Source organism: Anolis carolinensis, chromosome 3 (genome assembly GCF_035594765.1).
Source record: "Anolis carolinensis isolate JA03-04 chromosome 3, rAnoCar3.1.pri, whole genome shotgun sequence".
Classification (NCBI taxonomy): domain Eukaryota; kingdom Metazoa; phylum Chordata; class Lepidosauria; order Squamata; family Dactyloidae; genus Anolis; species Anolis carolinensis.
Genome location: NC_085843.1, coordinates 210,000,664 through 210,027,616, shown reverse-complemented (window position 1 = coordinate 210,027,616; position 26,953 = coordinate 210,000,664). Strand labels below are relative to the sequence as shown.

Here is a 26,953-nt window from a genome sequence, read left to right as displayed (position 1 = left end):
GCTAAACTATGTTGGTATTTCTGGTCACAACCCATTGTCTTTGTCCACACCCACTATTTAAATACATTTTCTGGATAATGACTTTGGAATTCAGTGCAGGCTTTGCATGAGAAGAGAGCTTTCCCACTGTTCATTAACTGGAAAATGCTTTTGTAAAATACTTTATGCAAGCCATTTCCATAATGAAATGTCTGGTTCACATTGCCAAGCAAAATTACACAGACATTTATACCCCACCCTCAGGGCTATGGCATATATGGTAAGCAATGCATGCACAGCTGGAACCATTTTTATTCATATACAATTGTAATTTAGAAAAGGGTGGGAAGAAACTGGTGAACACAGAAGACAGAAACATCATCAACTGCAGTTGTTCTCAACCTGAGGGTACCCAGATGTTTTGGCCTTCAACTCCCAGAAATCCTAACAGCTGGTAAACTGGCTGGGATTTCTGGGAGTTATAGGCCAAAACAAAGCAACTTCCAATTGCATGTTATTGCGTGTAGCTACTTTGTGCTTGGCATTCATACAGTGTTTCCTAAATGTTAGTGTTCAATCTAAGGTGACACCAAGATATTTAGGATGGGAACAGCGTTTGAGCTCTTGGCCTTCCCAGGTAACTTTCAATTTCCTGTTGGCTTCATGATTACGTAGGTGGAAAGCACACACTTGTGTCTTGGCAGAGTTAGGCTTCAGGTGGTTATCTTTGTAGTAGCTGGAGATATCTTTCAGGGCATTAGTAAGTTGGTTTTCAACAGTTTCAAAGTCTTTTGCTTGTGTTGCTAAGCAAGGTCATCAGCATATATTAAGCTCTTTGTGAGTGGTGGCTGTGGCTGATCATTAGTAAAGATGTTAAATAAGGTCGGTGCAAAAACGCTGCCTTGAGGTAAATCATTCTTTTGTCTTCTCCATCTACTTTTCTTGCCTTGAAACTCCACATAGAAGCTGCGTTTTTCTAGGAGGGTCTGGATAGGTTTTGTAAAATCATAGTCCCAAGTAATATGGTAAAACTTTATGCATCATTTTTCTATGTTGCACCATGTCCTAGGCTGCTGTAAGGTCCACAAGAACTGTTTCCGTAATGCAACCTTTCCCATAGTCTTTCTTGATATACTCAGTCAGATTAAGAATTTGAGCTGTACAGTTTTTCCCAGGTCAGAAATCTTCTTGTTGTACAATAAGCTGGGATTCAATAACAGGTCCTAATTGATTTAACAGTATCCTCTCATATACTTTATATAGATGACATAAGAGAGAGATTGGTCAGTAGTTCCTGGCATTGGAATTACCAGGTTTTTCTTTACCAGGTTTTAAAAAGGCAATGATCTCATGAAATCTCATGAAATCTCATGAAATCCCGGTTAATCTCATGAAACATGTTCATCAATATGTCTACTTCTACAAACCCAACTGTTACTCACAACTGTGATATCCAATGTAAGTGACAAGCATTCATACCCTTTTTATATCCTCGGTTTCTGGATAGGTAGAAACTGCAAACCTATACAGAGCCCTGTATCGTAAACAAGAGTATGAAAGGATTGGAATGACTTCTTACATGCACTCCTTCAAAATGGGGCCAATGAACCTCACTGGGGTCCATGGTGTAAGGAAAATGTGGGAAGATAGACAACACCTTCCCCTATTATATACACCAATAACAAGTTGTAGCACTCAAACTGCTTCGAACTCTGAGAGCATTTAAAATGGTCTTGAGTTACAGAATGTGTTTACTTTTAAAAAGAGTCATTTGCTCAGGCTTTTGTTAAAAGGTGTGTCCAATTATTTCTTCAAGTGTGTACAGAAAGGAACAGCACACTCCCAGCAACATCAGCCAGTATTTGCACTCCACAATCAAGCCAATATTTCATCCAAAACACTTACTTTGAACAGCAGTTCTGGAAGCATACCAAGCTTGGCCAACGGACTGGACGAAAACTTCACTGTGGCGACTGGAGCAAGTGCAAAGAACATTTTTATCCTTTTGGCTACCTGTGGCATTGTTGAAAATGCAATGAAAGCTAGGAGAGAAAAGAAACATAAGATGGGCATTTCCATTTAGGTTTTCTCAGTGCACAAAAGCAACCATGAGGAAAATGTTTATAAGCTGGAGAGATAAATAATGTTAAAGGTCTCAACAACAAAAGCTGGAATACTCAACAGGTCAAGGTTTATATTGTGCCCCTATACATTTTGTTATTCCAATTCATGTATGTATATGTATCTCTTATAAGGGGTTGGTTTAACCTTTGGTTTGCTAGTAAAACTGAATTTTACTATGTCGCTAAATGATGCACGTCTAAAAAGCGTGTGACCAACATGAAACATTTGGAAAGCTCCGCTTTAGGAGAAGGAATGCTACTATCTGGTGACCTTACAGAAAAGGCCTTGTCTCAAATTCCAATCAATTAGATTTCTAACCAAGTTAAAATGTTTAAGAGAAATTAACATACTACTTAAAACATTTAATCCCAAAACTAGGTGGCCTCCATTTGTTTCAGACTACAGATCCCACAACTACTAACGAAGTATCATGGTAACTAGGATTGATGGGAGTTACAGTCTTGAGGCTAGCAAGTTGCCTACGCCTGATCATCCTCTATTTGGGTTTATTTTAAATTACTTAAAGAACAAACAAGCAGAAAAATACAAGAAATGTGTAATGAGTTATACAGGGTTCTAGTCATTCAAAAATCTACGTTTTTAGAATTCATTTTAACTTGTGTCAATGCATGAATAGGATCTAGAATATCGTAACTGACCTTTGAGAGTTTGTGTTTTCAATGTTTGCAATTAATGTTTTTAATATGCTTGCTTAATTATTTTTATCTTTGGTACTGTTTGTTGTTTTAACTGTACATTGTTTAGCCTATATTTTCAGCTAATAATAAATAATAAAGCAAAAGCAAACAAATAAACAGAACTAGATAAAAAAAAATACTCTAAAAGTTACTTTGAGAGACTGTTGCGACCATATTGGCAAAGGGAATCTGGGACTCATGATACAAAATACACTTTTTCCAGGATCTGTTCTAAACATTAAATATTGCTCATATTAGAAGCATTTCCGCAGAAATATAGTGTTCAGGTTACCCTTTCATGCGCACTCTTGGCTCCATGTACTATCATGACATTACACATAACCCCTTCCCTGACATTAGCATGAAACAGCAGCCACACATTCAAACACAAAGCCATTAGAATTGCTGGATTGCATTGATCTTACCCATTGTGGTGCCCTGGGAATGGCCAACATAAAATATTTGCTCCTGCCCAGTTTTATTCAGGATAAAGTTGATTGTAGCTGGAAGGTCATATTTAGCCATTTCATCATAACTACAAAAGGGAAAAAACAATGAGAGGTTTATATTTAACTTATGTGGTAATACTTACATGACTTCAGTATCCTAAAGTACCATAATATCCACCCAATGTGACCAGAGGACAGTTCTTGGTTTGTTACAAATTTCAAAATCAATTGTTCAAGAACTGCTTTGAATTGTCCACAAAGATAGTAGGGCCTCCTTCTCTGGGTGTTTTCAAAAACAGGTTGGATAGCTAGCTACCTGATGTAAATGTTTTAGCTGGAGAGGCATGGGAAATAGATCAGATTGGCCCATGAAGCCCCTGCCAACTAATTGACCATTTGAGTCTAAGGTTAATCACATCTTAAATGACAACTAAATTAGTAAAAAAAAAAAAAAACAGCTTTGCTTGACATCTTATATTTTCTTCAGCCACTGGATTTCTTTTGTCACCCATGTCAAAGTTGTTAATCCACATCCCCATATTTATATGTAGTTTTCCAATTAACTGAATATATTTTGAGCTGCTTTGAGTTTTCCAGGCTGTATGGCCATGTTCCAGAAGCATTCTCTCCTGACCTTTCACCCACATCTACAGCAGGCATCCTCAAAGGTGTGAGGTCTGTTGGAAACAAGGCAAGTGGGATTTATATATCTGTGGAAAGCCCAGATTGGAAGAAAGAACTCTTATCTGGGGCAAGTGTGAATGTTGCAACTGATCATTTTGATTAGCATTTAATGGTCTTGCAGATTCAAAATCTGGCTGCTACCTGCCTGAGAGAATCCATAAATGTGGGCGAAACGTCCGAAGAGAATGCTTCCGGAACATGGCTGGAAAACTCACAGCAACCCAGTGGTTCCGGCCATGAAAGCCGTCGATAACACATTGAATATATTTTGTGTTTAAGATCTTTCGGGTTTTTAGTTTTGAATATGTTTTTATGAATTTTAATAGAATTTGTTTTCTAATACTAATGTTGTTTAATTATGTTTTAATATGTTTATATTTTAAATTGTACTGAAATGCTTTTAGTGTAAGCTGCTTTAAGTCTCCTTGTGGAAAGAAAAAGGATATAAATCAACATGAAAATAAATAATAATGATAATAATAATAATAATAATAATACACAGAAAAGTTTGAGTATATTGCAAAGGCAGCAAGTGGATTTGTACAAGAGAGCTCTGGATTGAAATCAAAGCAGAGCCAGGAAGCTTAAATAGATAAGATTATGCCTCCTATTTTTTTCCATCCTTGCAAGTTGGCTCCAAGAAAGAAATGTAATAAGATCGCATGCACATACACAACTCTGGGGAAAGGACTCAGATGATGAAGAAGAAAGAGTAAGTGCTAGTTTGCATTTTCTGCATCTAAATGAGGAAGTTGTGGGAATGCCACTCCACCCAACAGGTTTCATGACACATGGAAAAGATTCACATGCTCACCACTTGGATCAAATGCCAGCACATAGAAGAAATCCACATGGTAACAACTGCCAAGGAGGCTATTGCACAGAAGCCTGCTCTGGAAGTCAATGATCATCAGTTGCTGTAAAGAGATCTATGTATCCCCAAGCTCTTCTATACTGCAATAAATCACTATGACCAAGAGATCATGGGTTCAAGGCCAGCCCGTGGCGGGGTGAGCACCTGACAATTAAAAATAAAAAATTGCCCCTGCTCGTTGCTGACCTAGCAACCCGAAAGATAGTTGCATCTATCAAGTAGGAAATTAAGGTACCACTTATAAAGTGGGGAGGCTAATTTAACTAATTTACGACTCCATAGAAATCATCCAGCCGCCATTGGAATGAGGAAGTGCCATTGCAGTGGATGATGAAGCAGCTGCTCCCCCTGTGGCCAGAATCGAACATCCCCTCAGGAGAAGGTTAAATTGCCTCTGCGTCTGTCTCTGTCTTTGTTCTATGTATATATGGCATTGAATGTTTGCCTTATATGTATATACAATGTGATCCGCTCTGAGTCCCCTTCGGGGTGAGAAGGGTAAAATATAAATACTGTAAATAAATATAATCCATATGATCAAAGCAGATAATCCACATTATCTGGATTATATGAGTCTACACTGCCATATAATCCAGTTCAAAGCAGATAATCTGGATTTTAAATGGCAGTGTAGAAGAGGCCCAAGATTCAGTCATGGCAGTTAGTGGAACCATAGTGGTATAATTATGTAGTGTGACAAGGCCCCAGACAGGAGTATGAGAGAGTATGAGAGGGCTAGGAAAAAATTGTGCCTGGAATTCTAAAATATTGTCAAAGATGACAATAGGCCAGAAGAAACAATGGTCTGGCCTAGCATTGTTCCTACGTAAGTTCCATTTTAAAAAAAAAACAGCTAACAGTAGAAGAGTATATCTGATTGCATACTTCAGATGCAAAGATACAGAATGGGGAACGCCTGGCTCGATAGCAGTACATGTGAACAAGATCTTGGAGTCCTCGTGGACAACAAGTTAAACATGAGCCAACTATGCGATTTGGCAGCTAAAAAGCCAAAGGGATTTTGGCCTGCATAAATAGGAGTATAGTTTCTAGATCCAGGGAAGTCATGCTACCCCTTTATTCTGCCTTGGCCAGGCCACACCTAGAATACTGAGTCCAGTTCTGGGCACTGCAATTGAAAGATGTTAACAAGCTGGAAAGTGTCCAGAAAAAGGCACCTAAAATGATAAAGGAACTGGAGAACAAGCCCTATGAGGAGCGCCTTAAAGAACTAGGCATGTTTAGCGTGCAGAAGAGAAGACTGAGATGAGACATCTATAAATACGTGAGGGGAAATCATAGGCTGCCCTGGAGACTAGGACGCAGAACAACGGCTTCAAACTACAGAAAATGAAATTCCACCTGAACATTAGGAAGCACTTCCTCACTGTGAGAGCTGTTCAGCAGTGGAACTCTGTGGTAGAGGCTCCTTCTTAAGAGGCTTTAAAACAGAGCCTGGATGGCCATCTGTTGGGAGTGCTTTGAACGCAATTTTCCTGCTTCTTGACAGGGGGTTGGACTGGATGGCTCATGAGGTCTCTTCCAAGTCTATGATTCTATTATTCAAATAGGGAAACATACACTTATGTTAAACATGTTCACACTACCTGAACATCCAGAACTCTGCTTCACTTGCTGTGTAGTTTACGTGTTTCCTAGACCAAGTGTTTCCTCTGCTGTTCCCCAGCCAAACATCATAGCCAGCATCAGCGAGCATAAATCCCAGGCTGTTGTAGTCCAAGTTTGTCACCCAGTTGCTACCATCAGCAAGTAAACCATGCTGCAGAAAGATGGCCGGCTTGGGATCTGAAAGAGGAACATCATAACACAGTCACAAGGAAGATCACTTATAAGAGCAATAATCCATCAGAATGTTTAAAACTAGTACTGTGATGATTCATTTTCTAATATAGATTTAGAGTGCAGAGTAACCTACAGTTTAGCAGAAAAAAGGAGAACTTGACTCTGGAGTGACTCATATCTAACAGCAATATGGAAAATAAAAAGGCCAGGGGCCATCAATGTGATCATAGAATCAGCTCCTTCAATTTACAAGCATGGAGAATCAAAATGCCAAGAACCACGTGGGAAAGCTCTCTTTATTACAGCATGTGTGCAAACATTATGCTTAGGTTTCTAGTACTAATACAGGATCACAGAATTCAAAGTGACAGCAAGAACTATCTAGAATGCTTCCGGTCATACAGGAACATACAACAAAAGCACTCCTAAGAGATAGCCACCCAACTATAGTTTAAAGACCCACATTCCACTGAGGCTCTGCATCTTAAATCACAGGGACAACATGAATTTGGTCCCTGCAGTCCTCCTATTGTGAATGAACAGCAGATAAAATTGCAACCAGAACTACAGTGGAGCAAAGGTTAAAGCATCACTCTCTTTATGGTGGGGTGAGCAAAATGTGCCCTGTGGAGCTAAGGTTGTCGACCATTTGCAGTGGTTCTAAACCTGTGGGTCCCTAGATGTTTTGGACTGGTAAACTGGCTGGGATTTCTGGGAGTTGTAGGCCAAAACACCTGGATGCCCATAGGTTGAGAACCACTGAATTAGTGGATATTCATCACTCTTAAGATACCGAGTAAGCTAAAAGTAATTGTTCTCAATTTCATTCAACATGGGGGAGAAAGAATAAGAGTGATCTTAGTACAGTAATCATGGTGCTCAGTTTTCTGTTACTTCATGACATAACCTTTGGCTCAAATTCCAAAAATCCCATCTTTTAAGATTATTCCTTAGTCTGGTTTCTTGAATCTGTCAACCTCAAGTTGACCTATCTTCTCTGTTAAGTTAAAGCAGGAACAGTTCTCAAAAATATTTTTCAATGTCTTTTATCTGTCCAGACTTCTTGGACCACTCTGTTACTGTCACAAAGTTGAGAGATGCCTCCAAGAGTACAGACAAGTTTTCCATTAGGTTCTAGAAATTGAATAAGTGTCTTTTCTAAGCTTTGGTCCCTTCTCCAGACAGGCAGGCAAAGAAAGAAAGGAGTAGCAGAAACAAAAAGCCCAGCCAAGTTGGGCTCAGCTACTATCAGCTCTGGTTGTTTGCTTCAGTTCTGACAACTGCCAGCACATGACCTTAATGAAACCATCCACAGGAGTGTGGCCTCTGACACTGAAAATTTGCCCAGTTCTGCTAAAGGAAGTCATAGTATCACATGGATAGTTTTAAAAATACTTCAGCTTCCCCTTTCCCGGCTCCAACAATTATACTTCCCCTAGCTTCTTTTTAATAGTATTGCAAAGGACTGAAATAATCAACCTATTAATCTGCCGTTTTTAGACATCTGAAATAAAATGCATATCTGACAAAGGAAAAGAACCAGCTTGGTGATTGTATATTTTCCCTATATTATTGCAATAAATGAACCAAGAACAATGCAAAAGTGAAGAATCTTAGTTGGTAGTTTGCTCTGAAAAAGAGAACGTTGCTTGAACCTACTACATTCTTTACATTTCACAAGGTAGATGAATTTTTATCCTGCCATGTATCTGCGAGTCGGCATATCTTACAATACTTTTAGGAATTGTGACATACCATATAAATTATTTAAAAGCTATAATAATTACGCCAAACTATCCACAGGCTTTCCTTTTGCTACATCCTTTCCCAATGTCGACCAGGTTACTTGGGAAGAAAATCTAGAATTTACTCCATATTTGAATTTACAATATAAATGAAAGGTAAAAGTAAAGGTTTTTCCCTGACATTAAGTCTGTCTGACACTGGGGGTTGGTGTCCATCTCCATTTCTAAGCCAAAGAGCCAGCATTGTCTGTAGACACCTCCAAGATCATGTGGCTGGCATGACTGCATGGAGCGCTGTTACATTCCTGCTGGAGCTGTACCTATTGATCTACTCACATTTACATGTTTTTGAACTGCTAGGTTGGCAGAAGCTGGGGCTAACAGCAGGAGCTCACCCCGCTCCCCGGATTCGAATCGCCGACCTTTCAGTGAGCAAATTCAGCAGCTCAGCAATTTAATCCGCTGCGCCATCAGGGGCTCCTTTTACAATATATATACATGCATGCATATAGACACATAATTATATGAATATGTGAATTTACTGAATTAAACGTATCTAGCTGTTTAATGTAAATTAATTAAAATCTAGTAACAATTAGATCAGAATGACCACCGCCCTTCCTTTACATCCTTTCCCAATGCCAATCAGGTTGTCTGGGAAGAAAATCTAATTTGCAAGAATGAATTCCATATTTACATTTACAATATGTGCACACAAATGTATACAGATATAATCATGTGAACAAGTGAGATTACTGAACAAAAGCTGTTATACAGCTTTTTGATATTAAAATGGGAAAAAGAAACTACAACATTCATGCATTACATTTCTGAAAAAAATACATTATTTAAACATTAAAAGCTTGGACAATACTTACTTTGGACTGAAACTTCAAGATTCTCCCAGCCATCATGGCCCTTGGCTCTGCATTTTTACATATCCATTCACATAACACACATACACTTCTTTCTTTTTCCTACCACACACTCACCTTTGGTTGGAGGACTCATTTTCCCATGAGGGATTCTGTTGGTAATGAGAATATACCCATCATCTGTCACCACTTCATATTCCTCATTAGGATATCCATTGAAGGTAATAATTTCACTCTGGTAGACAGAAGAGCAGTAAGAACAACACTTTTTGGGAAAACTGAGAATGCATTGTAAGATGTCAAAAATGTTTCACCACCTCTAAAATGCGACATGGGAAATAAAGATATTCCTCCAACTTGAAACATGTCCAAGATAATACTATATGGAAAAATCAGCTACTGTTGAAACAGATTACTTACTTTAAACCAAAATAAAACAATAAGCTTGAAAAAGTTTTCCAAAGTTAAGGCTAGTGGTTCTCTACTTCTGATCTCCCAAACATTTTGGAATTCATTTCTCAAAATCCCCTATATGGATGATACATCTGTCAGACACAGATGTCAACAGCCTTTGCCAATAGTGAGAGATGCTGGGAACTGGAGTCAAATAATGTGTATGACAAATTCCTGTATGGCGGGAGGTTGGACTGGATGACCCTTGTGGTCTCTTCCAACTCCATGATTCTATGATCTATGAAATGTAGCCCAAATCTGCACATTACATAAGTATGGTTTAGTAAATGCAACTCAGGCCTGTGCATTTCATTCCAAATAATTGTGAGATAAATTATTCAAAACAGGACAGCAGCATACACACTATCTCTGAAAAACAAAAAAAGTAAGAATGAAAGGTCCTTTACAGACATTAGGTCCTCTACAGAAAGATACATAAATTCATTTGCTTGTTTTTAATTCTATCAGGAGGTTTCAGACTGGAAGTAAGGTGAGATAAAAATCAATAAATGGGGATGGGTGATGGAGAGTGTTTTGATTGTGAGCAGAACAAGTCACGCTTGGTGATGCAAAAGTCCTGGAACAGCAAGGTCTATGTGTACATGCACATGTGTATGTTATAAAAATTAATCATACAATGTGTGAACATTTTCATCCTCCCAGCAAACCCACTGGTCAGTGTGGTTGCTGGGAGTGGGATGTCCAATTCCAAGTATCTGAAAGACTGGCCCTCATACTTTAGAGTAGTTCTAATGACTAAATAAATGCCTTAAACTGAAGTGGGTGTAGTAAAAGAGAAGGAGCAATGACTTACAATATTCATAGCTGTTTCTGGATCCGCATTTCTCCTGTCCAGAAGTTCTTCTGGAGTTACAAGACCTTGGACCAAGACTGTCACTGCGATGAAGAGCCACATCTTTGCTCTGTGTGAAAGCCAAATTCATCATCAGCACAGATGTAAAAGACTGACCCATTGGAAAGAATAGATTAATAATTTACCATAAGGATAACAAACTGTTAAGAATGTGCACTATATGATGTCCCACTGAAAGAAACAGCAGATAAGGCAGCTTAAGCAGAGTATCATCTACCCTCAAAGCTCTCGCGCAAAAAGGAGACAATGGAGGGTGAGAGAGAAAGGAATGCCAATATGAATAGTTTCAGCTTTCCTTAATTTGCTGCATAATATTGTACATCTCTATTCAAGAATTAAATCCCAATCAATGAATGTAAGTAGGCAACCTTTGCAACATTACTGTTAATTACAACTCCCTGAATCCTGTATGTACTTCAACAATTAAGCTAACAGAGAATATAGAATTACTGTCTTGAATTGTGAAAACTTGTATGATATTGTGACGTAGAGTTGTTATTTGTTTTGTGTCAGGAGCGACTTGAGAAACTGCAAGTCGCTTCTGGTGTGAGAGAATTGGCCATCTGCAAGGTCATTGCCCAGGGGACGCCAGAGATGTTCAATGTTTTACCATCCTTGTGGGAGGCTTCTCTCATGTCCCCACATGGGAAACTGGAGCTGACAGAGGGAGCTCACCCCCTCTCCTTGGATTCGAACCGCCAACCTGTCGGTCAGCAGTCCTGCCGGCACAAGGGTTTAACCCACTGTACCACTGGGGGCTCCTGTGACAAAGAGTGCAAATTACAAAATATGCCAATCTCTGGACAAACTTCCATTTCATTACAATACATCAAGCCAACTCTTCTTCTTCCACCAGCAACATATGAGCAATTCTGACCAGCTGTGAAAATTTTAACCAGGTATCAAAAGGGATACTTTAAATCAGTGGTTCTCAATTTGTGGGTCCCCAGATGTTTTGGCCTACAACTCTCAGAAATCCCAGCCAGTTTACCAGCTGTTAAGATTTCTGGGAGTTGAAAGCCAAAACATCTGGGGACCCACACGTTGAGAACCACTGCTTTAAAAAGTTCAAATGATTTGTTTATTTTATTCACATCCCATCTTTCATTCTGGGCAAAAATACCATTTAAATAGTGTACAATGTTTCAGGGCGCTTCTTCTACATTATAAAAGTGGCTGAAAAAGTTTCACATTTGCAAGGTGGATCGACCTTTAAATGTTTCCAATTCATTGTGAAGACATAGCAAAATAATAATCGAAACCATCCTATTAATAATTAAATCACTGCCCAGATTAATTTTCTAACAACAAACTGAAATTCAGTATGTAAATACCAAACACACCTAGCATCGTTGCTTCAATTTTTTCAGTAAATGCAAGTATCGCCTTTTAAAATTTTTACAAATTAAACAACAAATCAACAACTATTTATATTCCTTGTTTTTAAATGACATGAACTGCTTTAGCAACTCAATGTTATCTAGAAATGTTAGACTGCTAGATAATTATATTCAATGTTATATATTTTAGGTGGCAGGGACAATGGAAAGAGAAATGTCCTTTAAAGGGATAACTAACTTTCAAATAAGTTGGGAGAGTCATGACATCATTCCTCATATTCTTGAATTTGACCTTTGAATTATGACTGCAATTGTTTTGCAATTTCTCCACATACGCTTTTACCCACATGACTAGAAAGAAATGATAGTCCATTTCACCGATCCTCAAAAAAAAGAGAACTAAATATAGCCAGTTTCAAAGGTCAAGGGAATAAAAGTTGGGACACTCAATGAGACACTTGAGAGAATTACATTAGGATAAGGATAAATAAAATTAATTCAGACAAGACAAGGTACCTTGTTCTGTGGGAAGGCAGATCAGGGAATATGGATTTAAATGGGGTTTGTAATTTGGATGTACTTCTGGAGTCAACTTTGAACCTGGAGGCCCAGGTTTTTGCAGTGAACAGGGCTGCTTTTGCCTCCGTTCCTTGAGACGCTGGATCTAGCCATAGTAGTACATGCCTTTGTTAATGATATCCTCTTTGGACTATAACACGCTTTATTTGGACTGCCTTAGAGGATTGATACAAAAAAACAGTTAACCAGGACAGGTTACACAGATCATACTATGCCTCTATTGCAACAGCTCCATTGGGTGCCAGTTAGTTTCTGGATACACTTCAAAGTGCTGGTTATGAACTATAAAACTTTATATGGCTGAGGTCCATGCTATTTTGCAGATCATATCTCCCTGTATTCTGAATCACTGCTGAACCATAATCAGTGAATTTTATGTAGCCAATACACAATTATTATTATTATTATTATTATTATTATTATTATTATTATTATTATTATTATTATTACTACTACTACTACTACTACTACTACACCCCATTTTTTCTCTTTTTTGCCTTCATCCAGTCCATTACTGATGACAGACAGGAAAGCTTCCTTGGCTTAAAGTGGGAAGGAGAGAAAGAAGGAATCAACCTTCTGCTAAAGTTAACTGAAGTAAAGGTAAAGGTTTTCCCCTGCCATTAAGTCTAGTCATGTCTGACTCTGAGAGTTGGTGCCCATTTCCATTTCTAAGCCGAAGAGCTGGCGTTGTCCATAGATGCCTCCAAGGTCATGTGGCCGGCATGACTGCACGGAGCACCGTTACCTTTCCGACGGAGCGGTACTTATTGATCTAGTCACATTTGCATGTTTTTGAACTGCTAGGTTGGCAGAAGCTGGGGCTAACAGCAGGAGCTCAACCTGCTCCCCAGATTCGAACCACTGACCTTCTGGTCAGCAAGTTCAGCAGCTTAGTGGTTTAACCCGCTGCGCCATTGAAGGATCCATACTTTTTTTTCTTAAGGAAAGGAAGAGAAAGCACATTTCACAAAGGTACAGATTTTAACATGCGGTGGCCAGGCTGCTAGCGGGATCATCTATAAGATCCCATATTACACCGATTCTGAAACAACTGCATTGGCTACCAATAGAACATTGGATCTCTTACAAGATACTGATCCTGACATTTAAAGCTCGAAATGGCCAAGGACGATTATATCTTAGGGACCACCTCATTCCTTTTTTCCATCGGTAGTCACCTCGATCCTCCCAGGAAAATCTCCTATACGTACTGGGTCCTAGGGAGGTACACCTGGAAGCTACAAGGCGTAGAGCCTTTTCGATCTATGCTCCAATTCTGTGGAACTCATTGCCTCCATATGTTAGAGCAATATCGGAGTTGCGACCTTTTGGAAAAGCGCTCAAGACTTGACTGTTTGGTTGTACATTTAAGTAAATCAGATCTAATTTGCCAAATGGTCACTGTTGAATGTTTTTATGTTGAATGTTTTTATATTGTGGAATGATATTTTAAATTGTAAGTCGCTCGGAGCACTTGGGTGGAGAGCGACTAATTAAGAAATAAAGTGAAGTGAAGTGAAGTGAAGCATAGATAGTCACAGGATGAAGAATGACAGGGAAGATGGAGAAGACCCATACCATAGGTAAAGATAAAGGTTTTCCCCTGTCATTTCCGACTCTAGGGGTTGGTGCTCATCTCCATTTCTAAGCCGAAGATCTGGCATTGTCCGTAGATACCTCCAAAGTCATGTGGCTGGCATGACTAAATGGAGCGCCATTACCTTCCTGCCAAAGCAGTACCTTTTGATCTACTCATATCTGCACGTTTTCAAACTGCTAGGTTGGCAGAAACTGGAGCTAACAGTGGGTGCTCAGTCTATTCACTGCATTCGAACCTGCAACCTTTCAGTCCACAAATTCAGCAGCTCAGCGCTTTAACATGCTGTGCCACTGGGGGTTCAGATCCGTACTATACAGTGTTCCCTCCCTACTTTGCAGTTCACTTTTCGCTCCCTCACTGCTTCATGGTTTTTTTCTGAGCGGTGGCACATGCGCAGAAGGTACCAGTTTCCCTTTTGCGTATGCGCCCTCCCTCTCGTCTGCATCCAGCCGAACCACTCTAGATGTCAGTGAGAGGAAGTTGCATGCACAAAAGGGAAACTGGCAGGCGCCGGAGAAGAAGCAGCACAGGAAGAAGGCTTGCAAAGAGGAGAAAAGCCACCTAACTACTAATATAATGTGTAAATATTGAAATAAATATAGAGCCCTACTTTGCGGAATTTCACTTATTGCGGGTGGTCCTGGAACGTAACCCCTGCGATAAGTGAGGGAACACTGTACAGTTATAGAAATGCTATGCCACCTTAAGCCTCATGCCTCCATCCTGTGAAATCCTGGGACAAGTCCTTTGATGGAACCCCTAAGTAAGTAGATTATAATTTTCTAGCAGAGAATTTAAAGGATCCTGTCAAACTACAAATCTCAGGATTCTGTAGAATGATGTCATGACAGTTAAAGTGGTATCAAACCACTGTAAATTCCAATGTAAATACAGCCCTAGAAGTAGTTGTCGCGAGCTGTCTGGAAACTTGAAGAGAAGCATTCAGAACTGCAATATTGCTTTCAGGGCTTACTCAGAGAACACAAAAGTGGAAGCAGCTGATAGGAAGCAACATAACAGATTCTAAGAAGAAGCTGTTTTTTAAAGTCACTTGCTAGTTGAGTTTACTTTCCCCTGAAAAGGGTACTGTTTTCTTTTGTGGGCAGGATCTGAGAAGGCAAGGTCTTGTGACAGAGAGAAATGTCTCTTTTCTCACAACAGCTAGCAATGTTCAGAAGCTGTTTTAATATGAGGAAGTAGGAAAACATAATGGTTGAGATGCACTCTCACGTCTACGACGAAAAGGCATAAAAGTCCTCTTACACTCAATATGTAGTCAAAGGGTTGGGAAGCGAGCACATAACAGATATACGGTACTAGGTTTCCCAACTGACTATGACTTGTTCTTGTACCTTGAACAGTAAACACATAAGGAAGAACAAGTCATAAAAAACAAAAAGATAAATGAATCAGCATTGTCACAAGTTGCAGTAAAAGGCACGGGACCCAATGCTGTTAAAAATTGGCACAAAAACACACAATATTGTTCCCATGTGTCAATTTTTCCCAGTCTACCATACTGGACTGAAATGTCCATCCTTCCCAACTAGCATGTCAATGGGTTTACTATCTAAGATAATGGGAACAGCTCTTCAACAACAGCTGGAAGGCCAGATGGTCTTCAGCCCTGCTCTGAACTGCAAGAGTCCTGTCCCAGATAAATCCAGCTCTAATCTGCAAAAGCTTGTTTACAAAGTAAATCTGTTAAGTCTGTAATAATGAGGCCAGAGAAGCTAGTTATATCTTTCTACAAAACTCTGGGCCAGGTAAGGTTTAATGGTCCTGCACAGAAGAGATACCACTGATTGTATGATGAGATGGGGAGGCAAACTGCAGAGGGGTGCCCTGGCAGCACCTCGGATGATGCAGAGGCTCGGTTAACCGGAGCTTGGTTAACCAGGGCTCTACTGTATCATCATCATCATCATCATCATCATTATTATTATTATTCTTGAGTCATGGTTGGTTGAATCTGTGAATGCCTAACCAGTGGAGGGCCAACTGTTTTATCTTTGCAGGTGCTCAAAACTTTCTTTCAAATATACTGTATGCTATTGCAAGAAACCCAAGTAGATTAAAATAAACAACTGCTCCTGTGCACGGCTGGACAACAGCAGCAGCAGAAGCCATCCCAGCAAGACCTTGGCCCATGGAAGCACCTCGCGAAGACTGCTAGGCAGCAGCGATCGCGGGGTGCTTCCCTAAACCAGATTCCGGGAGGGATAATAGGGCCTCCCGGCCGAGGAGTTCGGTTATCCGAGATTGGGCCCGTCCCTTTATCTCGGATAACAGGAACTCTACTGTTATACTAATAATTTTTATTTCTACCCCACCACCATCTCCCTCAAGGGACTCGGGGCGGCCAACAAAATACAGCAAATTGCTGCATATAGATAATACATAAACCTGAAACAGTAAAAACCACAGAATTGCAACCACACACATACATAATTACTAGGCTTGATCGATCCATGAAAAATTTGATTCTAAACTCGTTTCAAAACTAGAGGGGGCAGTTTTTCGTTTTTGTTGCTAATAACGAATTTGGCCCCCCAAAATTTTTCGAAATTAACGAAAATTCGTTATTTTCTAAATTAATTCGTTAATGGCGGACGCGCATGCGCGGTGGCCCAAAAACAGCCCGAAGGGGGGGGGACTTAGGGGGCTCTCCCGCCCTCATTTTTTGAGTGATCTTCTTCAAACTTGGTACAGTGGTAGAACACATTTAACACTGATAGCTCACCAAAATGTGGAACGTTTCCCTTATCCTCTGATTTTTGGCAAATTTTCATAGCTTTTATAATAAACCTTTTTTTAATAATTGCAGTAATCTGTTCCTGGTTTGAAAGTCTTATTTCCTGTTAAATTGGGTTGTCTTTACTGTGAAAGTCATTGTTCTACTTCAGAAACTTTGTTTTTGTGGCTGAAACTTTGTTAAATTGGTGTGTGTGTGATATATATTGTGTGTATATATATATATATATATATAGTCCCTGCTTGTGTGTGTGTGTGTGTGTGTGTGTGTGTGTGTGTAGGTAAAGGTAAAGGTATCCCTTGACGTTAAGTTCAGTCATGTCTGACTCTGGGGGTTGGTGCTCATCTCCATTTCTAAGCCCAAGAGCCAGTGTTGTCCATAGACACCTCCAAGGTCATGTGGCCGGCATGACTACATGGAGTGCCATTACCTTCCCAGAAACACCCAGAAAATGGGAATTCCAGACAGGAAACAATCAGGGCCAGCTAATACCTCCCAACAAAGGATTCCCCCAGGTAGGAAGCAGCCAGGCTTTGAAGCTGCAAGGCTATTCAATGCTAATCAAGGTGACCAATTGCAACATTCACACTTGCCTCCCACAGACAAGAGTTCTTTCTCCCACCCTGGACCTTCCACAGATATATAAACCCCACTTGCCTAGCTTCGCACAGACGTCAAAACCTCTATGTCTGCCACAGATGTGGGTGAAACGTCAGGAGAGAATGCTTCTGGCACATGGCCATAGAGCCCGGAATACATACCACAACAGTGTGATCCCGGCCATGAAAGCTTTCGACAACACAACCACAGTATCCATTCAAGTTCATGTAGCGTGGTATGGACTGGAGACCTGTATTGGGGGGAGGGAGGGTGCGAATCTGGGCCCCTGGGAGCAGCCGAGGACGGGCCTGGCCCACACCCCCTCGCATCCCGGGCCTCTTCCTTCCTCTTCCTTTTGTTATTTAAACTATATATTGTGAAATTATGGTGTGTTTTTTTTCATGCGTGTTCTGTGTTCAAGATAGGGAGACCAAAGAGGAAAAGCAAGGGAGGGACGGAGGCCCCAACACTTCCGGCTCCCATGCGAACTCCCCCCTTGTGTGCCTTGGAGGGTGGAGCATGCGCACTGGCTCTCCCTTTCTCTATGGCTCTTTTCAGGTCGCTTGGGAACCCGAAGTGCCTCCTCCCTTTGCCTTTGTGTCCAAGAAGGAGAGAAGGACGTTGCAAGGTTTGCATTGAGGGTGTTTCTCTGGTGGGTTTGGCTTGGAAGGGGGCTCATTAAGGCCCAATTAATTAATGCACTGAGCTGAGGCGAGGCGGCGGCGGCGGCCATTTCCCCCCTCCGTCTTCCTCCTCCTCCTCGGCCTCCTTCCCCCTCGCCCCCTCCCATTGGCTGAGCCTCCCATTGGCTGAGGGGAAAAAGGAAAGGAGTTTGGGTGCTTTGCAAAAGCTCTTTTTTCTTAACGAAAAAAACGAAGAAATTAGAAAAAACGGCCTCTCGCGATTCGAAACCGCGATATCCAGACGTGTGGACAACCAAGGTTCGATATTGCTTCAAAACAATCGAAAATAACGAATCAATAACGGTAAACGGGGAAAACGAATTATTTGAGCAAGCCTAATAATTACAATGTAAAACATTAAAATTCATAAAATGTAGTCATAGCTGCAGATAAAAAAAGCTGTTTCAAATGATTCGGTAAAAATTAATTTGAAAAGGGGAGGGAGAATCCAAAATGCAAACTTTGCTGCACACTAAATATTATATATAGGTATTCCCTACATTAACCTGTCACCATTTCATAGACCCTCAAGCACAATATGGCCCTGATTTCAGCTATTCACATTTTTATATAAAAGACGCCATTTTACTATACCATTGTACAGGGTGGGCCAAAAGTCACAAAAGGAATTTCAATGCTATAAAACCATTTTTGCTTTGAATGTATAATTTCATAACATCATACAAGACGAGAAAGGGGGCCTTCTCTGTGGTCGCTCCTTCCCTCTGAAACTCCCTCCCTTGGGAAATTAGGACAGCCTCCTCACTCCTTTCCTTCATACCTTTGCATATTGGCCTTTGGAGGGAAAGATGACTAGCCTTTTATTGCTTTTATTTATTTATTGCATTTCTATACCACTCTCTCTCTCACCCCGAGGGGCTCAAAGTAGTGTACAACATGGAAAAATTCAATGCCGCCAATATACGTATAAAAGCATTACATCACATTAACTAAAAATCATAATATATAAATATGACTTAAACCATTAAAATACTATACATAACACAACAACAGATAACATTGAGCATAACAACATCACATCATTCCCATTGTCGTCATTTAGCTGCTTATGTCCGTATTGTGACAGGTATTATACTGTAATACTATCACTGTGCACAGCCAAGTTAAGAAATCTTAGGATTTTAAGATTTTTCCTTAACACCAGGAGGGAGGGGGCTGATCTAATCTCACTGGGGAGGGAGTTCCACAGCCGAGGGGCCACCATTGAGAAAGCCCTGTTTCTCATCCCCACCAATCGCACCTGCGAAGGCGGTGGGACTGAGAGCAGGACCTCCCCGAACAATTTTAATGCTCGAACTGGTTCATAAAGAGAGATACGTTCTGACAGGTAAGCTGGACTGGAACCATTTAGGGATGTGCAGAAGCAGAAGATATCTGGATCCTTATTCATTTTAATGGTTGAGCCCTGTAGCAAAGTGTCATACAAATAAAGGATCTGAAAGTAGTTTTGAAACTGAAAGAACTCTTCTAGTTCGAACACTTGAACTTTGTTATCTAGATCAGTGGTTCTCAACCTGGGGTCCCCAGATGTTTCTGGCCTTCAACTCCCAGAAATCCAAACAGCTGGTAAACTGGATGGGATTTCTAGGAGTTGTATGCCAAAAACATCTGGGAACCCCAGGTTGAGAACCACTGATCTAGAGGTAACAGGTGGTTCTTCACCACATGCTGAGGTTAGGATTGGAAATGGTACTTGGATCTCATCAGGTGAAGGACACCAAACCAAACTATCCCAGCTATGTTTCTGAATGCAAGTCACGAAGGTATTTAAGAATGCTAAAGAGCAAATATCTGTAATGTGGGTACTGTCCAGAGTGGGCAACTATCACAAGTCTTGGCCCAAATTTCTGTGCAAGTGGTCCTACAGATAGCCATAACCGCTTTATCCATATGTGATGGGAATGAGAAATGCTACCCCCCAAAAAATTAGGAGTGAGATGGAGGAAATATGAGGGATAAAAACGAAGTTGAACAAAAAACAAATCTTTACTCAGAAAATAGAAGGTACAGGTGGAAATAAAGAATGGGTAGAAATCGTCAAATTGTTAGCAGCAACCCAAGGAATGGTGGTCTTAGGGTGGAAAGAGCAAAGGAAATTGAAACTTTAAAAATGGTATGGATATTTATCAGATTATATGCTTCAAGATCATATCACTGAAAGAATTAACTATTAACTATACAAATTGACATCCTAAAGAGAACTGGGAGTCAAAATGGAATGGGCTTATAGCCAGAGAAAAAGGGAATGGAAAATATAAGGAATTGAATCAGACAATCTTCAGAATTTTGGTGGCCTGCGGTTTAGAGAATTTTTAATGATGTTTATTGTAATTTATTAATCTGTTTAATTTTTGATAAGATTTTTTTGCTGAATTATTATGCTGTTATTTTTGCTGTTCTAGCCATGTACGCCGCTTTGAGTCCCACCCATAGGAGAAAAGCAGTATAAAATAAATAAATAATGATAGAACAAATAAAATAATATAAAGAGCAGAGGTACAACTGGAGGCAGGAAGAGGGATATGTATAAGTAGTAGATAAGTATAGAAATGTAAAGGATAGGAAAACAGGAATCATCAGAATGTTATGAGAATACATGGAACATTTTTTTGTAATGGCGACTGTGACAATGTTATAATTTACTTATATAACCAAATAGACAGATCGATAGATAGCAATAAATGCCAACAACCCGAAATGACAGCCCAAAAAGATACCCATCCCTGGCATTGGACATTTGCTGTTTTTCATGTTACAGAGGGTCCTTCCACATAGCCCTACATCCCAGAATATCAAGGCAGAAAATCCCACATTATCTGAGTGTGGACTCAGATAACCCAGTTCAAAGCAGATATTGTGGGATTTTCTGCCTTGATATCCTGGGATATAGGGCTGTGTGGAAGGCCCCAGAGTGAAGAGATCCAGCAATATTGTTTAATATAGAACTGCCCTGAGTTCCTTCGGGGAGAGAGGGTGGGTTATAAATAAAGTTTTATTTATTTATATTATTAATATTATGTGAGTTACTACCCCTGGAAGCTTCCATAAGCCAGTGGTAATTCACTCTTATTTATTGGCTGGCTGAAGAGACACAGGAGAGAAGAAGGACTGCTAAAACAGTGTTGACAGGTCATGTGTAGCCCCTGTTTTAAGCATACACCTTAAGCTGAACAGTACAAACATCTCCACATAACTTACACTCTTGTCTTGAAAAGACTGGAATGATTTCCCTTCAATCTATGCCACCTGAAACAACTCACTGCAGATTTATGGTCAGGGTCACAATTTGCATCACTCTCGATCTTATTACCCTCCATCCCATGCTCACAACTATGTTAAAATACATAACAATTATCTGAAACATGTACCTGCCAGGGCATCTGAATAAATGGATTATTAGCCATAACAGTTGATAAAATAGAACAGTTAAGGTGTTTCTACACTATAGAATTAATGTAGTTTGACACCACCTTCACTGCCATTATTATTATTATTATTAATTCATTTCTATCCCACTTTTCTCCCGTGGGTGGGATTCAAAGTGGCGTGCAACATATAACATTCATACAAATACATTCAACCACAATAATTTATCAGTTAAAACATCATATCCCGATATAAAAAACCCAATTACCATATCAAATAAAACAATTTGAAGCTTACAGCAAGCCATGGCTTAATGCTTTGGAATCCTGGGAGTTATAGTTTTTGAAGGTCTTTAGCCTTCTCTTCCAAAGGGTGCTGGTGCCTTTCCAAACTACAACTTCCAGGATCCCATAGTATTGAGCAATGGCAGTGAAAGTGATGTCAAACTGCATCCATTGTACAGTGCAGTTGCACCCTAGGTCTGAAAGGCACTACTAGATTCCACCCAGCTCTACCTCCCCTTTTTATCTTGGTGCAAGAACCAGAAAAGTGTTGGACGAAAGGCTGCACCAACAGTATATAATTAATGTAGTTTGACACCACTTTAACTGTCTCGTGGGACTTGTAGTTTTACAGGGTCTTTATCCTTCTCTTCCAAAAAGGGCTGGTGCCTCGCCAAACTACAAATCCCAGGAATCTGTAGCATTGACCCAATGCAGTTAAAGTGATCGCAAACTTATATTATTCTGGTTGCAACCCAAGAGACATGAAGGGCATTTTGTGTCACACCTTGTTTTGTGAGTCCCTCTTGGAGATGGTGGTGGGATATAAATAAAGTAGTAATAGTCGTTGTTGTTGTTGTTGTTGTTGTTATAGCAGGAGCAAGTTTCCCAAACAGGTCCTGCGCCTTTAAGACTCTCACCGCGCTTTCCCTACTGAGTTCAACGTGACTTACTCCCAAGTACTGAGGATCTCTGTGCATCTCCACGGGTAGAATAAATGTAGTTTGGCACAATTGCCAAACCTCAATGCCATACAAACGTGCCAGTTGTAGTTTAGCAAGGTCTGCAGTCTTCTTTGCCAAGGGGTATCAGACTACAACTCCGGGGAGCCCATAGCCTTGAGGCAGAGCAGTTAAAGTGATGTCAAAGTGCATTTCATTCCACAATGTAGACAGCGACGCAGGAAAAATAAGAGACCCTTACTTACCGAGGAACCGACTCAGCTTAGAAGGAGCGGCAGAGAGAAAGAAGCCCCAAGCAACGCTGCTCCGGCACCTCCTCGGGAGGAGGAAGAGGGTGCGACGTAGCCAATCAGAAGCCTTGGAATCCCTCTCAGGCTATGGGGATTGCCCAATCAGAGCTCGCGAAGGAGACAGCGTTCGAAACCCCCTACCTTTTCTGCTCCTCCCAGTCTGACGCTCCAGAGAGCGAGGCAGGCTACGTTGGTCTTTCTCTTGCATTGCTCTTCCCTTCCAGATTGATTGCAGTCCCAGAGCAAACTCAACTGGCGTCAGCTTCCTTGCTTGCCATTGGACTGAGGGTGCATCTACAGTGCAGTTTGACACCACTTTCACTGCAGTGGCTGAGTGTTATGGAATCCTGCAGGTTGCATTGGATGAATCACCAGCACTATATAGAAGACAGTTCTATAGCACTGAGCCATAATAATAATAATAATAATAACAACAACAACGTTGGCACCTTCATTGAAAACATGATGGAGCACTGGAAAACAACTGTTTGTTGGAAATGAAAGCTATGGACTTGTCAACATCAGGAGAGGAATTTTCCAGGGAGACTCATTGTCCCCTCTGCTTTTCATTATTGCCATGATCCCTCTGTCAACAATCTTACAAAAAACAAATCTCGGCGATCAAACATCTAAGAATTCTCACAAAATTTCGCATCTGATGTACATGGATGACCTGAAGCTGTATGGAAAAACGGAAACTGAAATCCAGTCTCTGACTAACACTGTCCGAATTTTTGGCACTGATATCAGCATGGAGTTTGGCTTGGACAAATGTTCGACAGTGGCATTGAAGAAGGGAAAAATCATTGAAAGTGAGGGCATAAATATGCCTAATGGCCAAACAATAAAGTGTCACCAGCCAGAGGCCTATAAATATCTGGGCATATTACAGCTGGACAACATCAAGCATGAACATGTGAAGACTGTGGTCAGTAAAGAATACACACAAAGGGTCAGAAAAATTCTCAAAAGCAAGCTCAATGGAGGCAACACCATCAAGGCCATAAATACCTGGGCCATACCTGTCATAAGATATACTGCTGGCATCATAAACTGGACACAGATGGAACTGGACAATTTGGACAGAAAAACAAGAAAACTCATGACCATTCATCATTCACTGCACCCTCGCAGTGATGTTGACCGGCTATATCTGCCTAGAAGATCAGGGAGCAGAGGACTCTTACAAGTAAAACAAGCAGTCAAAGAAGAAGAACATGCCCTGGCAGAATATATAAAGCAAAGTGAAGAACCTGATTTGATTGAAGTCAAAAATCAGAAACTCCTCAAAGCACAGCAGACAAAAAACCAGTACAAGAAAGCCACACTACAAACTAGAGCTGATAGCTGGCACAACAAAACATTGCATGGAAGGTTCCTTGACAAAATTGAAGGAAAAGCTGACAAGGAGAAGACCTGGCTCTGGCTCACGAATGGGACCCTGAAGAAGGAGACAGAAGGCCTGATCCTTGCAGCCCAGGAGAAGCCATCAGAACAAATGCAATTAAGGCCAAGATTGAAAAATCAGCTGTTGACCCAAAATGCAGACTGTGCAAGGAAACCGACGAAACCATTGATCATATCCTCAGCTGCTGTAAGAAAATTGCACAGACAGACTACAAACAGAGGCACAACTATGTGGCCCAAATGATTCATTGGAACTTATGCCTCAAGTACCACCTCCCAGCAGCAAAGAACTGGTGGGATCACAAACCTGCAAAAGTATTGGAAAATGAGCACGCAAAGATACTATGGGACTTCCGAATCCAGACTGACAAAGTACTGGAATACGACACACCAGACATCACAGTTGTGGAAAAGAAAAAGGTTTGGATCATTGATGTCGCCATCCCAGGTGACAGTCGCATTGACGAAAAACAACAGGAAAAACTCAGCCGCTATCAGGACCTCAAGTTTGAACTTCAAAGACTCTGGCAGAAACCAGTGCAGGTGGTCCCGGTGGTGATGGGCACACTGGGTGCCGTGCCAAAAGATCTCAGCCGGCATTTGGAAACAATAGACATTGACAGAATTACGATCTGCCAGCTGCAAAAGGCCACCCTGCTGGGATCTGTGCGCATCATCCGAAAATACATCACACAGTCCTAGACACTTGGGAAGTGTTCGACTTGTGATTTTTTTATACGAAATCCAGCATATCTATCTTGTTTGCTGTGTCATAATAAAATAATAATAATAATAATAATACCATTATATCCCGCCCTACCTCCTCAAGGAACTCAGGGTTATTTCCAACATAACAGAAAACATACAACAACTAAACATAATGCAATAATAAACATAAGTACACAATGTTGGGGATTGTGGATGATAGGTGGAAGCCCATATGTGTGCCCATGAACTCAGAGTCAACCCTGCAGAATGATGCACTACTCAGCTTTGCAGAACAAATAACACAGGAACTTTTACTAAATCCAAGAGATCAACAGAACAATGGTATTTACAATAGTCCCCCTGATTGCTTACAAAAATCAGCAGTCATAAGCCATCCTTTCTTAGTCCATAAATCAGCTTCAGTGAAGATCAGCAGCAAACAAGGCCTCTGAGATAGTCAGGCCTCTCTGAGTACAGAGCCATCTTCTTTCCAGCCAGTACTCAGTAGACTCACAAACACACACACACACAGAAACCTGTTCAAACCAGTTATCCAGCAGCAGGACAGCAACAGCTTCAAATCGATGTGTTGTCGAAGGCTTTCATGACTGGGATCACAGGGTTGTTGTATGTTTTCCGGACTGTATGGCCATGTTCCAAAGATATTCTCTTCTGACATTTCGCCCACATCTATGGCAGGCATCCTGAGCTGCAAATCGATTCCCAGGTCCTTGCAAACTCAGCCAATTGGCTTCATGCTTTTGATTTTCCTGTGAATACACATATAGTATCTTTGCAAACCATGACACACAAGACATACAAATCAATCAGTTAACACAGACTTAAGAACTAATGACCAAATACTCCATCAACGAACCAAGATAGATGGCCAGGGTTCAACGTTGGAGTGGCCAACTATAAGGTGCTAGGCAGGTCAAGTGCAACATATAGCATGGGGCCAGGAAGTGGGTAAAGTGCTGAGTGGGCTCATAGTCAGGAACCACCATGTTTTCAGATCCTTGTGGAAAGAGGATAGAGAAGTGGCTTACCTAATTGCTTCGGGAAGGATGTTCCAGAGCCAGAGAGCCACCACTGAGAAGGCCCTCACCCTCGTCCCCACCAATCCGTGGGAGAGAGAGGAGGGCCTCCCCGGAAGATCTTACCACTTCATCACATGAACTAAATTCCACTGAGTGCTACACTTAAAATTCAGGAAGCCACTGTTCCCACTACATTTGTTTGGCTTCAAGTGTAGAAAAGAGCATTCCTTGTGTATTTTTAAGTGTGATGGCCAGCAATCTTTTTCAACGTTACAGAAGGTGGTGGGGAACTGGATTTTTAAAAATCATCTGGAGGTTTGGTCTTTTCTGTAAAGTAGTGTCCTTTGTTGAAAATGTGGGAGGGGAAGTTGTGGGAGGAGCTAAATCACCCACCCTGGTAAGAAAGAGTTCCGCAACCATTACCTTTTTGTCACAGAGCAAGTTGCCAAAACAATTTCTTTATTTTTAAAAAGCTTTTTGGTGGGAGGATTTGCCATCTGTTTCCAAAAAGGAAGAGAAGGACGAGCAGAGAGATCTTCAACCTTCTCTGACAAAGGGGTTTCTAAGACCATCAGAAATAGGTGTTTTCTGTTGGTCTTTGATGAACCCCAGGTTGAGAAATGCTGATTTACGCAAATATTTATTTCATGCAGAAAATTATTAAAAACATCGTATATAATTATAGGCTAATTGTAAAATGTTTATGCATGAAACATCAATGAATTTCAGGTTTAAGATTTAGGTCCCAAAATGTACATATATGTAACTATGGGCACTCCAAAGTACAAAAAAAAAATCCCAAACACTTCTGGTCCCATGCATCTCAGCCAAGGGGAGAGCTGTTTCTGAGACTCCAAGCAGGGAGGAGAGAGCAGGCATGCTTGGCACATGTCTGTGTAGTGTGTGAGGCTGGAGGGAAGCTCGCACCAGTGAGTCCCTTTAAGGCAGGGGGAAAGCGTCCAAATGACGTGGGATTGAGAGTGCCCCAGCAGCATCAGGAGGAGCAGCAGCAGCAGAAGCATCTTAGGTAATTTGTGAT

General features: G+C 40.8%; 1 protein-coding gene across 1 annotated transcript in view; it reads right to left on the bottom strand.

The window, feature by feature from the left end:
• Window positions 1–22,864, bottom strand: part of lipa (lipase A, lysosomal acid type) — a 39,756-nt gene extending 16,892 nt beyond the window's left edge. Inside the window, exons 1-6 of the mRNA XM_003229696.3 lie at window positions 22,715–22,864; window positions 10,499–10,607; window positions 9,349–9,466; window positions 6,416–6,614; window positions 3,227–3,336; window positions 1,885–2,021 (exon numbers count right to left, since the gene is read on the bottom strand). Of these exons, the coding sequence (XP_003229744.1) occupies window positions 1,885–2,021; window positions 3,227–3,336; window positions 6,416–6,614; window positions 9,349–9,466; window positions 10,499–10,600 (666 nt within the window). The 5' untranslated portion in view covers window positions 10,601–10,607; window positions 22,715–22,864. The remainder of the gene's footprint in view (window positions 1–1,884; window positions 2,022–3,226; window positions 3,337–6,415; window positions 6,615–9,348; window positions 9,467–10,498; window positions 10,608–22,714) is intronic.
• Between the last annotated feature and the right edge of the window lie 4,089 nt (window positions 22,865–26,953).